Source organism: Antennarius striatus, chromosome 4 (genome assembly GCF_040054535.1).
Source record: "Antennarius striatus isolate MH-2024 chromosome 4, ASM4005453v1, whole genome shotgun sequence".
In the NCBI taxonomy this organism is placed as follows: Eukaryota; Metazoa; Chordata; class Actinopteri; order Lophiiformes; family Antennariidae; genus Antennarius; species Antennarius striatus.
The window spans coordinates 19,281,185-19,303,357 of record NC_090779.1 but is presented as its reverse complement, the minus strand read 5'-3'; the positions used below and the strand labels follow the sequence as shown (position 1 = coordinate 19,303,357).

The window sequence follows — 22,173 nt, the reverse complement described above, 5'->3', positions numbered from 1 at the left end:
TGTTATTTTGGAGCAAAAATGCTGTGTCCCAGTGTGGTATCAATTTAATTAAAATGCACTGATTTTACTGTGCATTTAGAAGTTTTGTAATGAATGTTCAAATTAACATGTCTGTTTTACAGTAAGCTGTAGTGTAGCTGACACTTAGAATAACCTGTAAATGCTATTATAATGAATAATCATCTAGTCATCAAAGAAAACCACTGACTGACTAGGAAACATCTGTCATTTATTCAAACTAGTTCCACCTAAAAAGTATTTAAATGTAAATGTAATGCCATTCTATTTAATTTATCGTTTATAATAATTAAAGCAACATTTTTTCCAGTATCGTTTAGTTTGAAGATGTTCATAGCCGGAATAAACACGCTATAACCTTTGTAGGATATCGTATACAGTGCGCCCTCGTTCCTCGCGGTTAATGCGTTCCAGGAACAACGCGCAATTAACGAATTCCACGATAGAGCGACGAACTATTTATTTTATTATTTACGGTAATTTAAACGTTTATGAGCCTCCCCATACCGACATTAAACCAGTACGGGGAGGGCCATAAGGCATGAAATGTAGCCTCCTGTCCAACAGACAGAGATCAGTGCTGATTCTGGCTTTTAAGAAAAAAGCGAACAAGTGTGATTTCCGGTAAGGATGAGGATTCAACCAATCAGGATTGACTCCAGAAGTGCCGGGGCAAATAACAAATAGTTTCTTTCCTGAATGTTGTGCTAATACTGAGCACATTTTAAATTACAGGAGCTAACTTTAGCTGTGGAATAGAGACAGAACCACAGTTTTATCTGTTCGACACAACAGGTATGAAGCTTGTCTGCCTGCAACAACATTTAATTGACATTAACACGTTGAACTCAGAGCATGCGGGAGAACCGTTAGCTGTTCAGCTACTTGCTAATCCTTGAGCGCCATTCATTTTCACGTAAAGCTAGCAAGTGCGCTAGCATAAAGCGAAGCTCCGGCGCTGGCGGTAGCGGCTTCGGAGGTTGTTATCGTCGGAACATTGGAATCTGATTTACCCCTTTCAATCTGCTGTCAAAATGAAGACAAACCAGCGGGTTGAAACGTTAACGAGACCAAAAAAAAATGAGAATCCGAAATCTACGCACACGACTGGAGGTTTCATTCTGTTTTAAGTCAGCTGTCAAAGGGAATCTTGTTTGCTGCTTTTCGTGTGTGTGTTTGTCATAGACCTGACTGCATGTATACCTTACAAGGATGTATGACATTACCTTTTTATTATCTGTTAATTATAAAGTCGTATGTTACTGCTTCTGACTGCTGCCTTTTTTGTTGCAGATTTGACCACCACACACATTTAGTTATTGGGCTGTCTTACTGTATTTGCGTTGAAATCAAATGGAGCCACGACTATATCAGTATTTGCCCTTTGAAACCTTTTGCACATATAAACAGTCTGAAGTGTTAAAGGCAAATCTAACTTTCCATAAAGAACAAGTACTAAAAACACGCTGCCATTTGGTCTGTATCTCCCTGGTGTATTTACATGTGATTCCTAAATACTCATTTATATCTGCTCACTTAAACACTTACCTCTCTATTCTAGAGCCATGGATGCAGAGGGCTTTGGGGAGCTGCTGCAGCAGGCAGAGCAGCTGGCCGCTGAGACAGAGGCAGTTTCAGAACTTCCACATGTTGAGAGGAATCTTCAGGAAATCCAGCAGGCAGGGGAGAGACTTCGATCACGTACCCTGACCCGCACCTCACAAGATACAGCTGATGTGAAAGCGTAAGGAATTCCCAGTTAGAATGTCTGTAACTCCAGTATGAACACGTACTTTGTGTACTGTATATGGCTGTATACAGAACCTGTTGACTTTTATGTTTGTCATCTTACTCTCCTTCAGATAATTTTTAATATTTCAATGTCACAAAAGCAAACATTTATTGAATAGTGATACGAAGATTTTCAGTCACTGTCTTATGTGGATGAAATGAAACAACACTTAAAGTAGATCATTTGAAGGAGATGATTTTTCACAGAACCACGTGTAATTTTTATAGCCTTATTAGATTCAGGTTTCATTTTATTATGTTCAATAAGAAAGTCTCTCTACAAAAGAGGCTTTTGTAAGACGTTAGCAACTGACTCAAACTTTATCTCATTCACTGGTCAGTATTACTATTTTAGCTAATAATGTTGCGCCATCTAGTGGTTGTGCTTAAAAACTACAGTTCATTGTTTGCCTAGTGTAGTTCAACCGTTGCATGTATTCATGCTCTATTCATCCACTTCTTTTTCTTTCTCTTAGATCAATCCTCCTTGGTTCCAGAGGTTTAGACGTCTTCCACATTTCACAGAGACTGGAAAGTCTAAGTGCTGCCACCACTTTTGAGCCTTTGGAGCCAGTCAAAGACACCGACATACAGGTAAGATATACCTGTACTTCCTAGGCCACATGTGTCAAACTCAAAGCCCACGGGCCAAATGTGGCCCGCCATATCATTTTATGTGGCCCGCAAGAGCGTCAAAGTTCTAAAAATAAAGTGTCTAAAAACAAAAAGGTCAAAAGTGTGGTTTGACCCATTAAGCCCATTTTAACATTTAAAAAACTTTTTGAACAAAGTTAATGTCCTAAGTTGTGTTTGGTGTTATTTTTCTTTATTCACTTGAATAGTTTGATCCTTGATTGATGGAGTTCTGTGGGTTTCATAACCTGACAAATTAAAAGGGTTTATTTTATTACAGAGTAACAAGCAAACATATTTTTTCTGTGCTAATGTAATTTTTCTAACTGTATTCAGTCATAAATTCAGTTATTTAACATTAAGGAGTAGTTGCAATTATTTTACTTTACATTGAGTTACATTTAGTTCAATTCTTAAGTTACATCTGGCCCCCTGAGGACAGCCATTATGCTGAGGTGGCCCTCAGTGAAAAGGAATTCAACACCCCTATCCTGAAAAAGGAGTCAGTCGTTTCCAGCTTTGCATTGTTTTGAAACCTATTTATATTATTTTAGACATCTTGAGAATAAATTGGGATGTTAAAATATTGGTTTGTAGAGTAATTACATTAAGTGATACAAACCAAGAATAAAGACATAATTTGGGCCAATTTATGGAAATAAAATTCTGCCAGTTGTTGACCAAAAGATGCAAAGATGGTCAACTCTCTGCAGTGTTTCTAAAAAATATCACAATGCTTGCAAATTATTATGCACTGCTGGCAAGGATGGAGACTCAAAGGGTCATTGCAGCTTGACCAATAGTTTTTTTGTGTGTAGAAAATGTATTACCGCCATGGAGGGTGTTTGTGTTCGTGAGCAGCAGTTGTACCTACTGTCTTCAGCTCATTTTAGTTCCTGGTTTGTTTGGGGGTTGTTTTTGCCTGGCTTGAAGTCACCACAGGAAGTCACGTACCAGGATGTAAGACACTGAATTCAAGGACTCACAGAACTCTGCATGTGGAATAAAAATAGACTTCTGCAACATAAGGCCAATGAAAGTAGGATTACTGAAATGGTTGAAGCATTTTACTGAAGTGTAATCCTTTACAATGCTCCACTTTCTAAAGGTGCATCAAAGCCATGCAACATAACTTATGATTCTGTCTTTTTCTTGCACTGCATACTGCTTTCTCCCCTCTCCTCACCCATTTGCACCGTCCGTCCCTGTAACTCAGAAAAGTCTGGCCTCATCTGCTTCTGTCTCTCCGTTCCTCTACGCTGCTCAATTCTCCGTTCATGTCTGTTTGCTCATCTCCCTCCTTTTCTTCTATTCTCTCTGACCTGTTCAGCCAAGTGAAGTCAAGTCAGTTGTATTTACGCACCCCAATATCACAAATCCACATTTGCCTCGGGGGACAGTACAAACATCCTTCGTTATGGAGTAAGGATAACTTCTAACTTGTATTTATTCTTTTACTTCTCCTATGACTGTCCACTTATCATTCTTGGACATTAACTGTCCACCATTCGTCTTGGTCAAGCCTAAGTAGTTATGGATGAGTGACTGACTGGAAGAGCACTTACTTGCTCTTTGTGTGTGGGTGTGGGTGTGGGTGGGTGTTGTGTGTGTGTGTTTTCTCGTATTGGTTTTCTAAGAAGACGTTACATTAGGAAGTTTCAAGGAGTTCTTCAGTATCACAAGCAATACCATCACATTTAAATCATGATAAAGAATAAAGGATTCATCTGAAGGTTCATTAATTTATATTTCATGTGAATAATTATCTTCCTGAAAAAAATCAACCATTATCAGATTGTAGTCTTCATTAAGATACTAATATTGTGTATTATAAACACAATATCAAGTCAAACACAATATAGGTCTGATTAAAAACGGCATCATAAATTAAATGCATAATACAGCTTTAACAAATCCTCTAACCTCTTCATCACGTCTGCCTTTCTGTGGGGGAATTTAGTCATTAATTTTTTAAACTGTGTTTTCACAATCGTCCATTGTCCCAGTGATGTGTTCCTGTATTGGAATTATACCAAAAGGTGTTTGTAATATTTTATCAACCACATCTGCATGTATGGGAGAACACAATTATCCAGAATAATTACATCAGGGTGCGCCCCGCTAAAATAACTATGAATTGTAATCAGCAGTTTTCTATTATAATATCAATCAAATGTTTCACCCAGGTGCTGTTGGTGGCAGAATGCAAATGTTTCTTCTTTTCCCATCACTGTTTGTTTGACTCTGGAGACAGAGGTGAGTCGTCCCTGGATAAGCCAGCCACCGGCACTTTGGAAATTATTTTAATAAGGACTATGAGATCACACACAAATAGTTGAGTCAAATAGCAAATTGTGAGTAACTGAGACACTAACCTAATTGGTTGTAGGGCGAGGAGCCAAATAATTAATCAGCCTCAAGAAACTGTTTGCTGTTTGAAAGTAAGAACAGTGAGCCAACTTATGAACAAGCCAAATTGCAGCTTTTTATTCTCTCTTCTAACTCAAAGACTGCGACCAAATATAGGATTCTTATGCTACATGCTGTAGGACAAAAGACGACAGGTTCACTTTAAAACCAGCTCGGTGTTCTGAGGTTAACAATCATACCCAGTCTTATATATTTTACATAAACTTCAATATGCTTTTAAGGCATTTTTTACTCGTTAAATGTATCAAAGATAAATCCTCTTCTTCCTGGTTCTGTTCCTGTTAAGGATTCTGTGTCTCTCTTTATAACTGTGGTGGATCGGAGTATAGTGTTTAGCTTCATGCAATGTCTTATGAGGAAAAGAATAACGATACCCTCTGGTTTTTAAGTTTACATTGAAATCTTCTGGTATGATATAAATTTACCATCACTGGATGAATGTAAAACCATTAATGCTCGAATTTTTATTGTAAAAGATGCAGAGTTGTGGGGCTACTAGAGGTTGACCAGCAAAAAGAAAGTAAAATTCTGTATTGTTGGTGATAAATGTGGGTGCATGTGTTTCGCATGAGTGGGCTGCTGCATCGCTGCGCCATTCCTGCGTGGAACGCGCACACACATACTGAGGGAATTGGCGTGTGAATGATGCGTCTGTATGTATGGCTGACAGCAAATTAGTGAGAATCTTACTATAGAAGGCCGTATACACACACAGCCCTAGATTGAGTGCTTAGCGAATGATGAATGCCAGCTAAAGATAATTCTGTTTTAATATGTTTGTTCAAGTTTTATGTTTTTTTTCTCCATGTATACATAGTCCAAATGTGGATGTACAGATGGATATTCAGTTTTTTTCCACACAAATGCAGAGGAAGCACATTTTCACGATACTCCAACAATTCTTTCAGTGAAAATTTTAGAAAATGCAAATTAACTGTTGTGTCTCAAGCACAGCGATGAGACTGTGCATTGCGTTTTTGATTAAAAGCTTTGATTTGGGTAGTAATAGAAGTTCTATGTACATTATTCCACAAAGGGTTTGATACCAGATTAGATTAGCCTTACTCCTCTTTTTGCTCACAGGATTTGGGTTCTTATCTCCAGCATGCATGCAGGGATGGATGGATGCATGTGGAAATAGGATTTAGATAGAAGTGTACAATCTTCCCACAAAGATCTACAAACGAAAAAAAGAAGTGAATCATGAATCTGTTTTCAGTGCTTCGGGGCAAAACAAGAAAATTTGATTGTATTTTTAAAAAATGGACAGAAAAAAATAAACTGCAGAGAGGAGCACTGATGGAAAAATGGCGACCAGCTGGCACATTTTCGTCTCTGTGTCCTCGTCTCACTTTTCACCGTCCCTCTCCACCGGGGCTCTCTCCCTTTCCCCATCTTCCTCTCTTTTAGCTGGACCCTCGGCTTACTCCTCTCCTCTTTTTTTTTTTCCCCCCACTCACCATCTGAACTGTGATTTTTCATCTTCGTCTCCCATTTACAACCTTACTCCATTTCTTTTTCTGCTGCCCTCCCCGATTCCCTACACATACGGTATCCCTCAGCAGCGATGGCATACTTTCAGCGGATGCAGTTGGCTAAGCCGAGAGCATCTGCTGAGACGGACGAGGACTACTGACATAGCGCACAGGATGTGTGTGGTGCCACACACACACACACATGCCCCTTGCATTGTGTTTGTCCGGCTGTGTCGATCGTATGCAGTGTCTGCGTGTGCGCTTATGAATGAACATGTTTGTCTCGCCAAGATTCGGCTGCACGTGGGTGCTTGCATTTTCATCCTGTCGGCGCCGGCCTACACATACGAGTGCTGCTGAGGCACACACGTGTATGAATGACACAAGACTACACGTGAAGATGTGTGTATTAACATGCCTTTGTGTGTGCTATGATAGTCTGCTGGAATATAGGAATGCCCCCCTGCCCCGATGTGGCTCCCAAACCCTTCATTAACTAAACATGACCCTTAAGAGCATGATTAGCCTCATTTCAAGGCAGGATGTCGGAAGCCATCAACCAAGGAGGGAAAAATCCATTACTATAATTGCATTGAGCTGAGGGAGGGAGGAGAGAGGGAGAGGGAAGAAAGGAAGGAAGGATACATGGATAGATGGAGGAAAAAAAGGAAGAAAACGAGTGGAAGTGAAGAGGCGGATGGTTGCCAGAGATGCTGGGCTGAAGTGAAGGAGAGGGAGAGAGAGCAAGGATGCGAGCGAAGGGAGGGAGGGTGTCAGCTGATGGAAGCAACTTATTTTCTATATGAATCCATAGTTCCTTTCTTGTGGATCCCCCTGCGTCTGAGCGCTCAGTTGGTACGGCCCTCCGACAATAAAACCACCTCCAATGAGTCTTGATGTGGCACTTCCACTCAGTACCTCAGCTCATGCACAAGAGTCACTGGCCTGCTTTTCATCAGGGAAAGGCTGCTAGTACACGGCCATGCCGCCTCGAAAAAGGGCAAAGGGAACACGCCCCAGCATGGCGGTCACTGCTGCTGCCCCGCCACAGCGGCACATGGATGGAGAGGTGGAGGGGCGATGCTGCTCTCCTGCGCCGCCAAAGCCCTGATGTCTGGGTGCACACAAAGAAATGAAAAACTATTTTCACTCGTCCTTGTCTCATCCTGTTTTTTTTGTTGTTTTTTTTCATCTGACAGTCTCTCTGTCAGGCAGGCGCTCAGCATGAGTGAGTATTGCATACACTCACATGGACATGTACACACACACACACACACACACACGCACACACACAATCAGACTTGTGCTTTGTCTGTCACACTTTCTTTTTCCATTGCTGTCTTTCTTTACTGCTCTCGTTATGCTGCATTGTCTGTAGCAATATAATGCCAGTGAAGATCAAGATGATGATAATTATAAAAATGATTGTCACTGATTGGCTGTAAAGCCTGATTGTCTTGATATATATTCATTTATTTGTGTACGCCTTATTACTTTATATATATATATAACTTCTACATAGGATGTGTAGGAGTAAAGGGTGGGGTTTCAGACGCGCGCACACACACACACACACACACACACACACACACACACACACACAGTGGTCGGCTTATTGTGCCATGGCAAATGAGGACAGCAAGCCTCCCACTCTTACATCTACGATGACTGGCACAGAGAACAAGGCTCCTGGTCTTTGTCTCCCGTTTAACTGCTCATTTGCCGTGTCCTTATGTAACCTTTAGATTCCGGAAGGCTGTGAGTCTAGAACATGTCTTACAGCGTGTAACACACATGGAGTAACACACACAGACCTAAAGAGAAAAAGATCCGACTTGCAGATTCTTCGAACACCATATAAGGTTGCATTCAGGCGCATGAAACGTGACTATCTTGACCAAGGCTATTAGAGTGTGTGTGTGTGTGTGTGTGTGTGTGTGGGCGGCACAGAGAATAAAATTGACATGTATATTCTAAGAGGCACACAAACACACATGTCACCACACGCTAAATACATGTAATGTAAAAGGTTCCGTTTTTTAGTGTTTTTCAAAGAAACGGTCACATTAGCGTGTCGATTACCGTCTTTACCTGAATCGGCTTTCATTACCGAACAGTTTTGGGATTCTGTATTTGCTGATGTATCTTTGACTTACGTTTATTTTCTGCAGCTGTGTTCCTGTTCCTGCAGAAACGTCTGGGCTGCTTGACCAGCGGGTTTTGCACAGTTGTGTGCAGATCTGAGGATGCATAGGGGTGGGGCAACGGAAAATGTACATCTTTAGACACACATACTATCCAGAAAATGATTGCATTTGTTTTTCTGCCAACATGTCGTTTTGGTGTAAGTGTCAATCTGCAAATGTGACGCATTTTTACATTCATGACAAAGTTTGTTTTTACCGCTGTGGAGAGAATAATGTGGAAATGGAAGCGTCTGTGTGAGATGGTGGGTTTTCAGCGCCGGTCAGAATTATACAATAATTGCAATGCTGGCAAAAATGATGCCATTTTGTGATTAAAGTTTTGATAATCATAACAGATTTTAGAAAATTTGACTGTCTTTTTCATCATTTATGTACCCCTCCAAACATTTTGAATGAAAAAGACAAATTTGAGTCCCTTCTGTTTTCTAGTAGCAGCTGATATCAGTGACATGTCTTATGAGTTGTCTGCTGTCATCTTGTTAGAAGTAATAATCTAACAGTGACATTATGAGGCAGACATGAAGAACTATTGAATCTCAGACAAATGGAAATCTTGGCCACAGCTGCCAGCGAACTTCTCGCTTTACATTTGGAACACAAAAATGTTGTATAGGCGAAATCCTTGGCCGTGCAAACACAGCTGGCAACAAAATGAAGGCAGTAAAGAAAATCTGTGCTGTCTGTTGTACTTTAGTTGAAGCAAAAATGCTGAGGCGAGACTTGGGCAGATTCATCCGGAGTCGTCCGGTCCGCCGACATCTCATTTGATGCCTTTGTGCACAGGTCTGGAAGAGATGTCCGTGTCATTTCCTCTGCTCCAATCTACAGTCAGAATAACAATCAGAGTCTCCTGTTCTGTTAAGAGTCAGTAGTAGAAGACATAAATCTGATCCCCTGTTAAAATAGTCTCTGCAGCTGCAGCTCTCCAGTGAGCATTGACCAAAAGACTAGATAGACCCGTTAAACATAGACTTATTTTCAGCATCTCCTGGGAAAAATAATGTTAAATTGAGAAAGGAAGAAGGAGAAAGAGTTTAAGAACTGGTCCTGAGAGGTAGAGAATCAGAAACCTTTAACAGATTAGTAGTATTAAATATAAAACCACGTCTGACCTTCTGTTTTATCCTTCCTAATGCCATAAAATGTCACACTGAGAAACAGCATAACCAAAAGTAAATGCTGGTCACAAACTTCTGACACTTCTGATATCTTCTGTGAAGTCAGCAGTTTCCAAAGAACCTCTCTTTATCTCAGGACCCCAGGAAAACAGAATCTCTCTCAGTCTAAATTGGTAGTTTTAAGTTATCTTTCCTTACTCTTCTAGGGCTCAGTTGTTGGTTTACTGATATTTTGAGGAGTTCAAGGCACATTCCTGCTGTAAAAGTTTCACAAAGCACTAAAAAGCTCCAATAAGAAGTATGAAAGAGTAGTTTTTCTGTTGCTTGAGATGTTAAGTCAAACCCACGATAAAATCAGATTGTAGCACCCTCTCTTCCGTGGTTTTATAGATGTCACGATAGAAAGAATTTTCAATCACGTTTAGAAAATTCCTACTCCTATAAAGATGGTATCTACTCGTGTGTTTATTTGCAGCACCCATCCTGCTAGCTTCATTCAACAAGAGGAGAACTTTCTACTTACTTAAGAATCTATTATGTCAAAGGTAGGAGGGAATGGCTATTCATCACTCTTTGAATTTAGCCTGCCTCAGGTTTGCTTACTTTTCAGACTGACACTATAGTGTGTGGACATTTTTGATCTAACAACAGAGATGAATATTAGTAATTGTATTTACAGTTTTCATTCGTGAATATGTGGTGAAATCTTTCCAGCATCACGTCGGTCTCTGGTCGTTTTGTGGTGCCTCGTGTCTTTATTTCTGATATTGGTGACATTGGTTATCAGTTGTCCAAAACGTGTGAACCACTTTGTTAACAATGGTGTTTTGTGGCTCTAATGCTACCAGCGACCCTCTCTTGCATTTGTTTAAAGAAGACGGCAACGGATTTTAACGCAGCCTCCATTTTGATGTTCTCTCAAGATGTCCGTCCATCATGCACATCCTACATTCACTGATTTCCGTTCTGGAGAGAACTGTCGTCTTCTCTCCAGCACACTCCTGCTGCGACATAATTACACATCTGACACTTCTACATAAGATAGTTGATTATGATGGGAATGATTATTTTCATTGTTTGGGCTGGAGGAATGATGAGGGTGGGGGTGAACTTGCCGGGCGGCCATCTTGAGATGGAACTAAAATGGAGGCTGTGCTGAGTGCTGTCTCACCGTTAAACGATGTGGACACTCTTCCGGCCTGCCTCTACGACGGCAGCCGTACATTTGACTGATCCCGACAGCGCATGAGATTAAACATGTTGAGGAACGGCAGAGGAAAATAGGTTAGAGGATTGAGAAACATCTTCTATCTCCTGCAGAGAAAACGACGGTGGGCCTGTTAAATCTGTCCCTCTAGAACCGTCGGCGTACGGGTCGTATCGCTTCGCGTTGGTCTCAGTGATAACGCTAACATCTCCTCTCTGTGTCTCTTTCTCTGTTCGTCACACGTCTCGTCCCCTCCCTCGTCCACAGGGCTTCTTGAAGAACGAGAGGGACAACGCCCTCCTGTCAGCCATCGAGGAGTCTCGCCGCAGGGTCGGTATCTGCCCAGCTTCCCGTTGCTTCTTATGTCAAGAGCTGCAGATGGGTGACGATATCTGAACCCGGTGACGTGGGAAGATAGATCGAACAATCCTCCAGATTTAGACAAGGCCATAAAAACCCACCTGACAATATTATGTGCATTGTTTGTGTGTCTTTTTTTTTTAAAGCACGAGTCACTCTAGATTTTAGGAGTTCTAAGTTAGCCTCATTTAGTAAAAAAAGAAATGAGCTGCAGAACTGTTGTGTATGAACATTAAAACATCACAGCACTTAAAAAACTTCTTTTTTTTAAATTCTTGCTGTGAAAAGTAAGCTGTAGAAGTCCTTCTGCTGCAAACCTTCAGGGAACAGTTTTGAAATGGCTTCCCTGATGTGCAGAGCTAATAGGCCTTGCGTTTAATTTGCTGCCGTTCCCATTATCTCTGTCTGCTCCCCGGGAGACGAAAGACAGACTTAAAACAGAAAGATGGTCGTGCAGATTTCGGTCTAACTGGTGTACCCTCTGCAACACAAAGTAGAAAATGTATGCTAGTTGGACGTTAAATGACATCTTTAGGGCCTGGAGGTGTTCTGTTCTCCAGCACCCCCGTGACGAGAATGTGATCTCATTTGAATTTAATGCCTGTTTGCCATCACCGATTCCAAGATAGATACCGATACTGATATTTGACTCAGGAATCTGATAATACGTCTGAAAACACACAAAGCATTCCAATGTGCTTTGTGTGTTTTCAGACTAAAATCATATTTTAGTGCCTTAAATATGACTGCTACTGTGCAACGTAGTAAAAGCTCTGACATCTCGACAGTTACCAAATTAAAAAAGTAAAGGGTTCTTCTCTTCCCAGTCTACATTTGTCTCTCCCTGAGCTGGAGATCGAAAGATTCAATTATATCATGTTCCCATTATCTCACATCAAGCCTCCACGGAGAGTTAAAATAGACTGCGCTGTGTCCTGGTGGAGTAGCAGCATCTTGACAGGGCGCTGCTGCGAAATCTGCTTTACGTGTGTGTCTGTTTGCTGCAATTATGTGTAATTATAAAATAATGTAATCTTCTATGTCCGTCACCCGTCAGCTGATACGGATGGGAGGGTTTTCTTTTTCTTTTTTTACTTTAAAAGACGCTTACAATCATTTTTAGGCCACATGTGTCTTGTAGGAATTTAGATTAGGGTTTAATTTAATTAAAAGAGCGTGTTGGGCCTAGGCGGAGGTATGCGCAGCATTGATTGCGCTTGTAGTTAATGTAAAGACATTTTGGCACAAGGAAAATACTGAATCATGATATTTAGTCCATATTGCGTGAGGCGGCTGACATTAGCGTGCATTCAGCAATTAAATCCAAATTATTTCTGTCATCAAGGCACAGCAGTTGGAATTGGTTGTGCTTCATTTGCATGCTCTATGCTGACACCAAGTGTTACGATGGCCTGACTTCCATCATGTGTGCCACTCTCATGTGTTACAGACTTTCCTGCTGGCTGAAGAGTATCACCGTGAGTCCATGCTGGTCCAGTGGGAGCAGGTGAAGCAGAGAGTGTTGCACACGCTACTCGGAGCAGGAGAGGATGCGCTGGACTTCAGTCAAGACGTGGAGGTGAATGACGAACTCTGTTCAAACCAGTTGTATCAATTATCAGTTTTATTGGTACATGATTGGCTTGCCTAATGATTCTCCTTAAATATTTCTTTTACGATGCACCATGCTTTTTGTGCAGCATATTTAATAAGTTGCCTTCGTTTCCCACAGCCCAGTTATGTCAGAGAAGTCACAGCTCTTGGAAGAAGTGTGTTGGACAACGTGGAGGTGGCCTATGGACGACAGGTGAGTCGCATCGTCTGCAGGTAACAGCTACACGATCGACAAATCTTACAAAGTAAAGTTCATGTAGTTCACTGTCTGTAGTTTGTCAGTTGTTTCCACTCCCTCTGAACATTCAGTTAAAACGAGGTCACAACAAACCGGGAAGTGGCAGATCAAACATATTGATCGGGTCATGAAGGGGAATTCTCACTCTCTCTCTCTCTCTCGTTCACCATCCCATCTGACCTCTTTCTCCATTTGTCTGGTGCGCTGCCTGATGCGCTATTTCCAACAAGGCTTTCCCTCCAAACATGTGTCGACACATCGCCTGTGGAGTCATTTGTCTGGTTTTTGTCATCCTCTTTGATGACATTCTGAATGTTTTGATTCTATTTTTGTTGTTTTTCGTCGTCAACCACTTCACTCGATGGCCGTAGTTTTTGATTTTTCTTTCAAAGCCGAGGCTGTCGCTTGTGGGTGGATTTAAATTACCTGACGAGAAATAAACCTGCACGAGTATAAATTAAACCTGGAAATTTAGCATCCCCCATTCAAAAATTTTGAAACTTTTTTTTTCTTTTCCTTGCTCCTTTTGTCATCTTCACATGCAGATTTACATTTTCAACGAGAAGATAGTAAACGGTCACATTCATCCTAATCTGGGAGACTTATGTACGTCTGTTGCAGAAAGCCTTGATGACAAGGTAAGACATTGTTCATCACTATGAAACAACTACTGTACTTTACATTTTCATGATACTTGTCGTTATGCAACCCGTCCATTCTTCCCCAGAATGTATCAGATATGTGGCTGATGGTGAAGCAGATGACAGATGTGCTGCTGGTTCCGGCCAAAGACACACTCAAAAGTCGTACCTCTGTTGAAATGCAAGTCGCCTTTGTGCGCCAGGCACTGAGTTTTCTTGAAAACAGGTAAGCTTCTCCAACAAGGTTCAGCTTTTAGTGCACACATACAATAAAATAGGTTTAAGATGAAGGGCATTGTAGTGACGTAGTCAGTTTGTGTGTTTCCTCTCCAGCTACAAAAACTACACCATGATGACGGTGTTTGGGAACCTCCATCAGGCCCAGCTCGGAGGAGTGCCAGGAACGTACCAACTGGTTCGCAGCTTCCTCAACATTAAACTACCAGGCCCACTGCCTGGCATGCAGGTAACATTCACAGATTTGGATACTGACAGTTTGAAACTGTCTGTTTTTTAACCTTACAATCCGAACCCACCATATTTTTCATGGTTAACTTAATAATGTCGTCATAGTCTACGTTAATAGCCCAGCTCACTGATATTTGTGCACTGGTACATCATCATTTAGGATGAGGTCCCAAACAATAAATTAAACATTCTCCTGTTTTTACACACACATATATATATAAACTGGCCACACAAAACCCTTTAAGTTAAAATTTGAAATTGATTACTGAAGAATTGACTAATCAATGTATGGAAACTAGTCACCGCTGTCTTTAATGTTTGTTCTTCTAACAGGATGGTGAGATAGAGGGCCACCCGGTGTGGGCTGTCATCTATTACTGCCTGCGCTGTGGAGATCTGAATGCAGCCATGCAGGTCGTGAACAGAGTCCAACATCAGCTGGGAGACTTCAAGATCTGGTTCCAGGAGTACATGAACAGTCCTGACAGACGGTAAAAAGAAAAGGGCCTCATCTTCTTGTTTTCATTTGTTTGTGAGGGAGGGTCAAACTGTGCTGTAATGTCTTTCTCATCTCCATTTTCCTGTTTTCTCCTTGTGAAGCCTTTCCCCAGCTTCAGAAAACAAGCTTCGCCTCCATTATCGCAGAGTTCTGAGGAACTGCGCCGACCCCTACAAGAGAGCTGTGTACTGCCTTATCGGGAAATGTGACATTTCAGACAACCATGGAGATGTGGCAGACAAGACTGAGGACTACCTCTGGCTTAAGGTGCAGCATTCTTCACCTTGCTGCTTTAATCTATCAAAGCATGTGTCTAAGGCATCATATCTTGCTGTAGGCTCACCAAAGGAATGGAGGAAACATCGTATTACAGATATTTGTGTGGTTTGAACGTTAGCACACTGACCAAATCTCTTGTGACAGTCCGGTCCGTGTTTTGTCTCTGCAGCTGAACCAAGTGTGTTTTGATGACGACGGCAGCAGTTCGCCTCAGGACAGGCTGACCCTGCCACAGTTACAGAAACAGCTGCTGGAGGACTACGGTATGAAACTTGCATTTTCTGTGTCAGCCCTAGAATTAACTGCAAATGTGCATCTGCAACTCTTTGTGTTATTTTTCTTCTCAAGCGCTTCAAAGCTGTTTGCAGAAGGGAAACAAATGTGTGCAGGGGTCTAAACAGAGGTTTTTAATGTATAGTAATTTTATGATCAAATATTATTGTACCAAGTTGTACATGTGGATGAGATACCTTTGGGAATTCTAAATAAATACTCATCTGGACGTTGTTTTCCCAAATGTAAATTCTTGTTCTCAGCTGCCTTTGAATGATGACCTTAAAATGAAGACATGAGACTCCTGGGAAATTTAACCCTCATTGAAACAAAGCCCCTATGGAAAATTTCATCTTGTCTTATATTTTTCCTTTTCACTTTGATATGACGAACAACTCCAAGCACTAGAGAACCCATGAGCCTCAATAACTGTTGCTATGCGCCAAAAGCTAGTAATAAAAGGCAAAACATAAAATGAGGAAGTAGAAAAAAAATAGCATTTTTTACTCAACCAACAGTCAGTCAGACTGATTTGGAGGATGAAGCTACTGTACTAGTCTGCTGTCTATCAGACAGCGTTTGAACTTCCCTTCCAGACTCATTTGATGATAAAATGACTCTTAAACAATCACATGCCCTCTTAGACAGTAAAAAAGGGTAGCATGAGGGCATTAGGCCTCCACACACATTTGAGAGGCAAAATGTTTTTCTCTGGGTTCTGTCTTCTCCACAGGCTGATCCTGTTCCCCTCAGATAAGTCGACGCTTTCTCCCTCTCTCAGTAGCCCTCGTCTTAACCCATTTCCCTTCTTCCACCTCCTCTGCTTGGTGGGAAGTACAGCCTGAAGCCTCATTCTGTTTCTGCTCGCCTCCCTTGGTCGCCTGGCACGGAGTTCTTTGTTGTCCTCCATCTTGCTTCACAGCGGGACGTGAAGCCCATTTTCGCTCAGATGCTGCTGGCGCTCACTAACCTTGTCAGCGCTGTGTTTGTCTGCCTTTCAATTGTCTCCTCTTCACCTTCAGCCCACTTCCTCTTTACACCTGCGCACCACCTTTTTCCCCTCCATCCCTCCTGTGATTTTACTTTTTTTCACGTTGTCACCTTGCGTGGTGTGTTTATTCTTTTTCATTTCCTGTTTGCTCACTCTGCTTCAGTCCCGTTCTCTAACCCTCACTCTTATCTCCCTCCTTCGTCCTTTTCCCTCTCTTCATCGTTCTCTCTCTCTCTCCCTCTCTTTTCATCTCGTATGCACTCTTGCTTTTTGAACCAAAGTGCTGTAAGTCTGAGATAAGGCTGTAAAATGGCTGACATGGTCCACCCTGTTCTACTCCTTAACTTACAGCCAATAAGAGGATTAAGGAGTCTTAATTAAAAAGTAAACTTAATGATAACTCGGTACCTGCACCTGTCAAAATGTTTCCGATTTTTAGATGTTGGGTTCCATGGCAACCGTCAAATGAAGGGGCAAGTGTCAGTGCCAGTCGTTCATCAAATTAATCCAGTAATGACATTAGAAGAGTGTCTTCTCAGACACTGAAACGCCCACATGGGTGATTTCAGTTATTATTCTCAATGAGGCTCCTGCTCAGCGTCGTGTCATCTGGGGCAGACTAGAGTGACAATCCGCTATTATTTTGTTATTGATGACTCTACCAATAGCCTGAAGTAGATAGAAATAACTCACAATTGAACTATGCGGGAGCGCATCAAGCCTTTTTTTTTTTTTTTTTTGCCTTCTTCCTCCATACTTTTTGGCAACTGTTAAAAAAAACACCTAAAACTTTTAGGGAAGCAGTTTTTCTTAACCCGATCTCATGAAATCCAACTTCTGTCTCTCACGTCTTCTTTCCACCAGGAGAATCACATTTCTCAGCGACCCAGCAGCCGTTCCTGTATTTCCAGGTGTTGTTTTTGACAGCTCAGTTTGAGGCGGCTGTGGCCTTTTTGTTCCGCGTCGAAAGGCTTCGGAGTCACGCTGTGCATGTGGCGTTGGTCCTGTACGAGCTACGCCTCCTATTGAAGTCATCTGGCCAAAGCGCTCAGCTGCGTGAGTGTTTAAACCTCTCTTAATTTGCGTAGTGGTGCCGAAAAAATGTTTCAGCGAAGCAAACTGTTCACTTGTTCTCTGCAGTGAGTCAGGAGCCTGGTGATCCGCCCATGGTGCGCCGCCTGAACTTTATCCGTCTCCTCATGCTGTATACTCGCAAGTTTGAATCCACCGATCCACGGGAAGCCTTGCAGTACTTTTACTTTTTACGGTGAGTACAGATCACAGTTGTAAGAGAGGAGGACATGTGACGCACAAGTCTGTTTCTAATTCCCGCTGTATGTGTTGTTCCGCAGCAATGAGAAGGACAGCCAGGGCGAAAACATGTTCATGCGTTGCATCAGCGAACTTGTTATCGAGAGTCGAGAGGTGAGCGCCTGATGTTGAGTCCGTCAGGAAAAAAAAATGCAGTTGTGTAATGCCTTTTAATTTTGTTGTGTCACAGCTGCAGGAAAAACTATTCCTGCTGATGCTTCATACATTTGGTTGATGTCTGATTGTACTTTTATGCTTTCTTCGTCTTGTGTTTGAGACGGACATTTTGATTTTTACTTTTTTAGATATAAGAATAATTATAGAGTGGGTTTTTAATTACTGAAGGAATGATTGTGTTTTTATCTTTTGTACAGTTTGACATGCTGTTGGGAAGACTAGAGAAAGATGGAAGCAGGAAGGTTTGAAGGCATTTTCTTCATTTCTTTCTGTTACGTATGTTTTTGCTCTCTCCTCTCACCTTTGACCTCTTCTTTCACTGCTTTGCGTTTCTGTGTTGTCAGTCTTTGAATGATTGAAAGCTACACCCAAGACAGCATTAGTCAGACAAGGACAGAACTCTCAACATGTTTCCACATATTTCAGCATTGTTCCTGGATTAAAAAGCTCCTCACAATGTTTAACTGGAACTGTTATTTCTCCTCAATACACAACTCTACTTGTTTCATCCCACCTACAGTAGACACTGTTTTACTATCCAGTTAGTCTCCTGTCACCTACATTCTGTTTCATTGACAGCTGCATTACAACAGATTAGCTGTGGCATTTTAAATGAATGTTTGGCATTTTATTGTGCTGTGCAGACATAAACCTGCTTGTTGAGCATTATTTAATTATGAAGTCACTGCATAATAAGAATGAATCTTTGTGATTCAGTCCAATCTATAGTATAATTGGAATTACTCACAACACCTAATTTAATAATTCCCCTTTAACAATACCAGCAATCTATTCTTGTTTTGAATCAATATAGATCTTACAAGTTTCTATTGCGTGGAGGAACAGTTAGAATTGAAGATTTAAGTATAACTGGAGAACTCCCATAGAAGTCTTTTAACTGTTAAAGGTTTTTCTTAGCTAGAATATTCAGACGCTTCTGTGTTTAGTATGTATCTCTTTTAACAACAACAGCAAGAAAAACAACCTGTAAAAGAATCCATATAGATTCTGATTTGACCATTGACACTTGTGTCGCGTGACCACAAATCAGAGGTGCAGCCGGTCTGGAACGTGACCAGCATTGTGTCGCATTAGGGCAAACAATTTGCATTTGATCACTGCAAACTGGAGTTGTAGACGTAGCTTCAGTTATACTCTCCTCTCCTCTCATCCACCCTCCAGCCTGGAGTCATAGATAAATTTGCCGGGGACACCAGAGCTATCATCAGTAAAGTGGCTCTTGAGGCCGAGAACAAAGGCTTGTTTGAGGAGGCAGTCAAACTCTATGAGCTGGCCAAGGTGAGCAGATGGTTTTGTCTGTGATCTCTGCACACACACACACACACACACACACACACACACACACACACACACACACACACACACACACACACACACACACACACACACATTTCATTTCACTCAGAATTTTAGTAAAGATGCTTTAACTTACAGCTGCCGGGTTTGATTCCACTCCACCTCTGCGTCTCTTTGTCTCTGCATAGAACCCAGACAAGGTGTTTGAGTTGATGAACAGGCTTCTGAGTCCAGTCATTGCCCAGGTCAGCGCTCCTCAGTCCAACAAGGAGAGGCTAAAAAGTACTGCTGTGGCTATCGCTGAGAGGCAAGGCTAAACGCGCGCACACACACACACACACACACACACACACACACACACACACACACACACACACACACACACCACAAATCTAATCAAGAGCAGCTAATAATTACAACCAAATAATTCACTTTTGGCCACCACAGGTATCGTTCCCAGGGAATAGCAGGAGAAAAGTCAGCCGAGAGCACTTTCTACCTGCTGTTGGACCTGATGACCTTCTTCGATGAATACCACGCGGGTCATGTTGACAGAGCCTACGATGTGAGTGTGAAATATCATCTCTTAGTCCAGACGTTGAGCACACGCAGATCAGTAATTTAAATTTTGTGATAAACTATAACTCGAAAGGCCCAATCAGATCGATCAGTACTGGAGTATTGATGAAGTTCCTCCGTTAATCGCACCCCTGCTCTTTTTCTCCATCAGGTGATGGAGCGTTTAAAGCTTCTTCCCCTTGGCCAGGACAGCGTGGAGGAGAGAGTGGCTGCTTTCAGGAACTTCAGTGACGAGGTGACATCAAGATCCTAAAATTCCAAAAACACCTCTCTCAGTGTCGCAAAAACACAACGTTATGATTTAGCTCTTCAAAAGTGTAGGTGTGGTAAACATCTCCGGTGTCCCCAGGTGCGCCACAACCTGTCTGAAGTGCTCTTGGCCACCATGAACATCCTGTTCACGCAGCACAAACGCCTGAAAGGGGCGCCGGCCGGCACACCAGGGCGACCTCAGAGGGCCATGGAGGACAGAGACACGGTGAGACGACTGTTAGAGCTGATGGGCAAACTTAAACCCACACATATTAAATATTAACTCAATATGGTCTTTCAAATGAATCTCACGGTGTAACCCTTTAACATTTACACTACTCAGTAATTCTGTGTTAATTCGTCTACCTTCCATGGTGGTATTTCAATGCTCTATATGCCGCCTTCTTCTCTGAACAGCAACTCCGCAGTCAGGCCAAGGCCCTCATTACCTTTGCCGGTATGATTCCTTACAACATGGCCGGGGACACCAACGCACGACTGGTGCAGATGGAGCTGCTGATGAACTGAGACAACGTCAACACGAACACAAACACCTTACAGAAACCGATTGCTGTTTTGTTGTGTAAAGACATTCATCATTTTGTTAACAGTTAACATCCTTATATCATCCATCTGAGGTTCCTCCTTTCGTCAGTCTTTTTTTTTTTTCTTTCATTTTCTCTCATTTTTGTTGTTTCATATTTGTATTTTCAATGATTTGGAATAAAAAAAAAACCCATTTACTGTTGTCTTTTCATTTGAATTAATTTAAACGTCCTTTATTTTCCATTTTAGCCACAGTTTTAAGTTTCATTGTTTTCACATGATTTGTTTCATCTCAGTGGGCAGAAAGTGCTGAAGGAGAGCACGAAAGTTAACTCCTTCCTCTCAAATCGAACAGCTTTAAGATCAGTTTTAATTTTAAACACATTTTCCTGAAGCTTCTCAGATTGTTGTGTGGATTTATTCCACGCTTTGAACTTTGTAGTCATTACCCCTGATCCTGGTAGTCAATAATACTTGTCCTGAATGTCAGTCTCAGACACTAAATCTAATGACCGTATGTTAAGTTTTGATATTTATCTATATTATTAAATCTTATGCTGCTTTTAACACTACAAATTTACAGGTTTATCATCTAAAGACACAACAAATAGACCCACAACTGATGTAATTATCATAAAGTTGCTATATTAGAGAAATGTCCTTATTTTATAATTCACAGTTGCTCGATCTGAAGATTAAACCTCTGTTACAATTTTAACAACAAGCTTTGATCTGTAAGCCATAATGTGCTTCTCTGAAGTCGAGTGTCAGTCATAATTATTTCAGTTTCCTCCGTTTAACGAGGAATTACCGTTCATTATTCCTGATTCTTAGGTTTTCCAGGAAGTCGCCCTGTCCACTGGCAGCTGGTTGGTTTCAACCTGACAACAGAACAGGGGTAATACTTTTGCCCCAGGTGGGACACAACAGAAAAGAGATTACAATACACTCTTCTTATTAGACTTTGCTTAATATTTCACTGCATTAAGACGTTTCTTGTGTGTGTGTGTATCCTCAAATAATCTGCGCCGGTCAGGGTAAAAACCACCTTGAATTAAGTTTCCCAAACTAATAAGCCCATGCAACTCTTCAGAAACAATCGCCCATCATCCCATTTTAAATTTGTGTCCCTCGTTTTCTGTCCTTCAGTCTGGCCTGAGAGAACACAGATGGAGGCTCATTCTGTCTTGGCTGCTCCACAAAACTGCAGAAATGTTGGGTTCATCCATGGCCACGGACAGACCTGAGCCAAGATCTAAATGCAGATACACACCAGTGAACACCCAACACTTAATATGCCAGTCAGCGACTGAAGACCTGCCTCTCAGGTGTGTGTGCTGCAGCTGGTGTTGTGAATCAGGCCGATGACAGACACCTCCTATAACCCGGCTATTTCACAACACCAGGGTAGCACTGCACCACTCCCGACGAGAAGAACAACCAATGCTGCATCTGGATTCATATATGATTTACATATTTGTAACCCCATAAATGATTGGTAACATTGTATTTGGACAGTTTACCTGCTGTATAACACAAATCGAAGTTTTATTGTGTGATTTCCACTTCATGTTTCAACCATTGATTCGCATCTTTTCAGATGTCAATCCTTACATGCAAGTAGCAAATTGTAAGACTTACTTTATATTAATTTACTCTATACCGCAAACCTTACACTTTTCCCCCTGTTAATAAATTATTTTATTAATATTTCCTCTGTAATTTTGTTCTATATACAAATAATGTGAG

General features: G+C 41.5%; 1 protein-coding gene across 2 annotated transcripts; it reads left to right on the top strand.

Annotated features, from left to right (window-relative positions):
- Positions 1 to 672: 672 nt before the first annotated feature.
- nup93 (nucleoporin 93) lies at positions 673 to 20,621 on the top strand. 2 transcript variants are annotated; one of them, XM_068313724.1, is made up of 22 exons: positions 673 to 813; positions 1,580 to 1,762; positions 2,286 to 2,403; positions 11,147 to 11,209; positions 12,690 to 12,818; positions 12,972 to 13,046; positions 13,637 to 13,729; positions 13,819 to 13,958; positions 14,066 to 14,198; positions 14,534 to 14,691; positions 14,801 to 14,966; positions 15,148 to 15,241; positions 17,107 to 17,298; positions 17,383 to 17,509; positions 17,595 to 17,667; positions 17,928 to 17,972; positions 18,913 to 19,029; positions 19,236 to 19,354; positions 19,495 to 19,612; positions 19,778 to 19,861; positions 19,976 to 20,104; positions 20,296 to 20,621. In XM_068313724.1, exons 2-22 carry the CDS (start codon positions 1,584 to 1,586, stop codon positions 20,404 to 20,406), a joined length of 2,463 nt encoding a protein of 820 aa, XP_068169825.1. In that variant the 5' UTR covers positions 673 to 813; positions 1,580 to 1,583; the 3' UTR covers positions 20,407 to 20,621. The 2 variants fall into 2 exon arrangements, with proteins under 2 accessions (XP_068169825.1, XP_068169826.1); XM_068313725.1 differs by lacking the exons at positions 673 to 813; positions 1,580 to 1,762; positions 2,286 to 2,403 and adding an exon at positions 7,334 to 7,575.
- Positions 20,622 to 22,173: the final 1,552 nt, after the last annotated feature.

Excerpts from the sequence above, each read along its gene's own strand:
- nup93 (XM_068313724.1), top strand. The coding sequence starts at position 1,584 with ATGGATGCAGAGGGCTTTGGGGAGCTGCTGCAGCAGGCAGAGCAGCTG. Across the intron at positions 14,967-15,147 it reads AGGACTACCTCTGGCTTAAG|CTGAACCAAGTGTGTTTTGA; the intron begins GTGCAGCATTCT and ends TTGTCTCTGCAG. Across the intron at positions 17,668-17,927 it reads TTGTTATCGAGAGTCGAGAG|TTTGACATGCTGTTGGGAAG; the intron begins GTGAGCGCCTGA and ends TCTTTTGTACAG.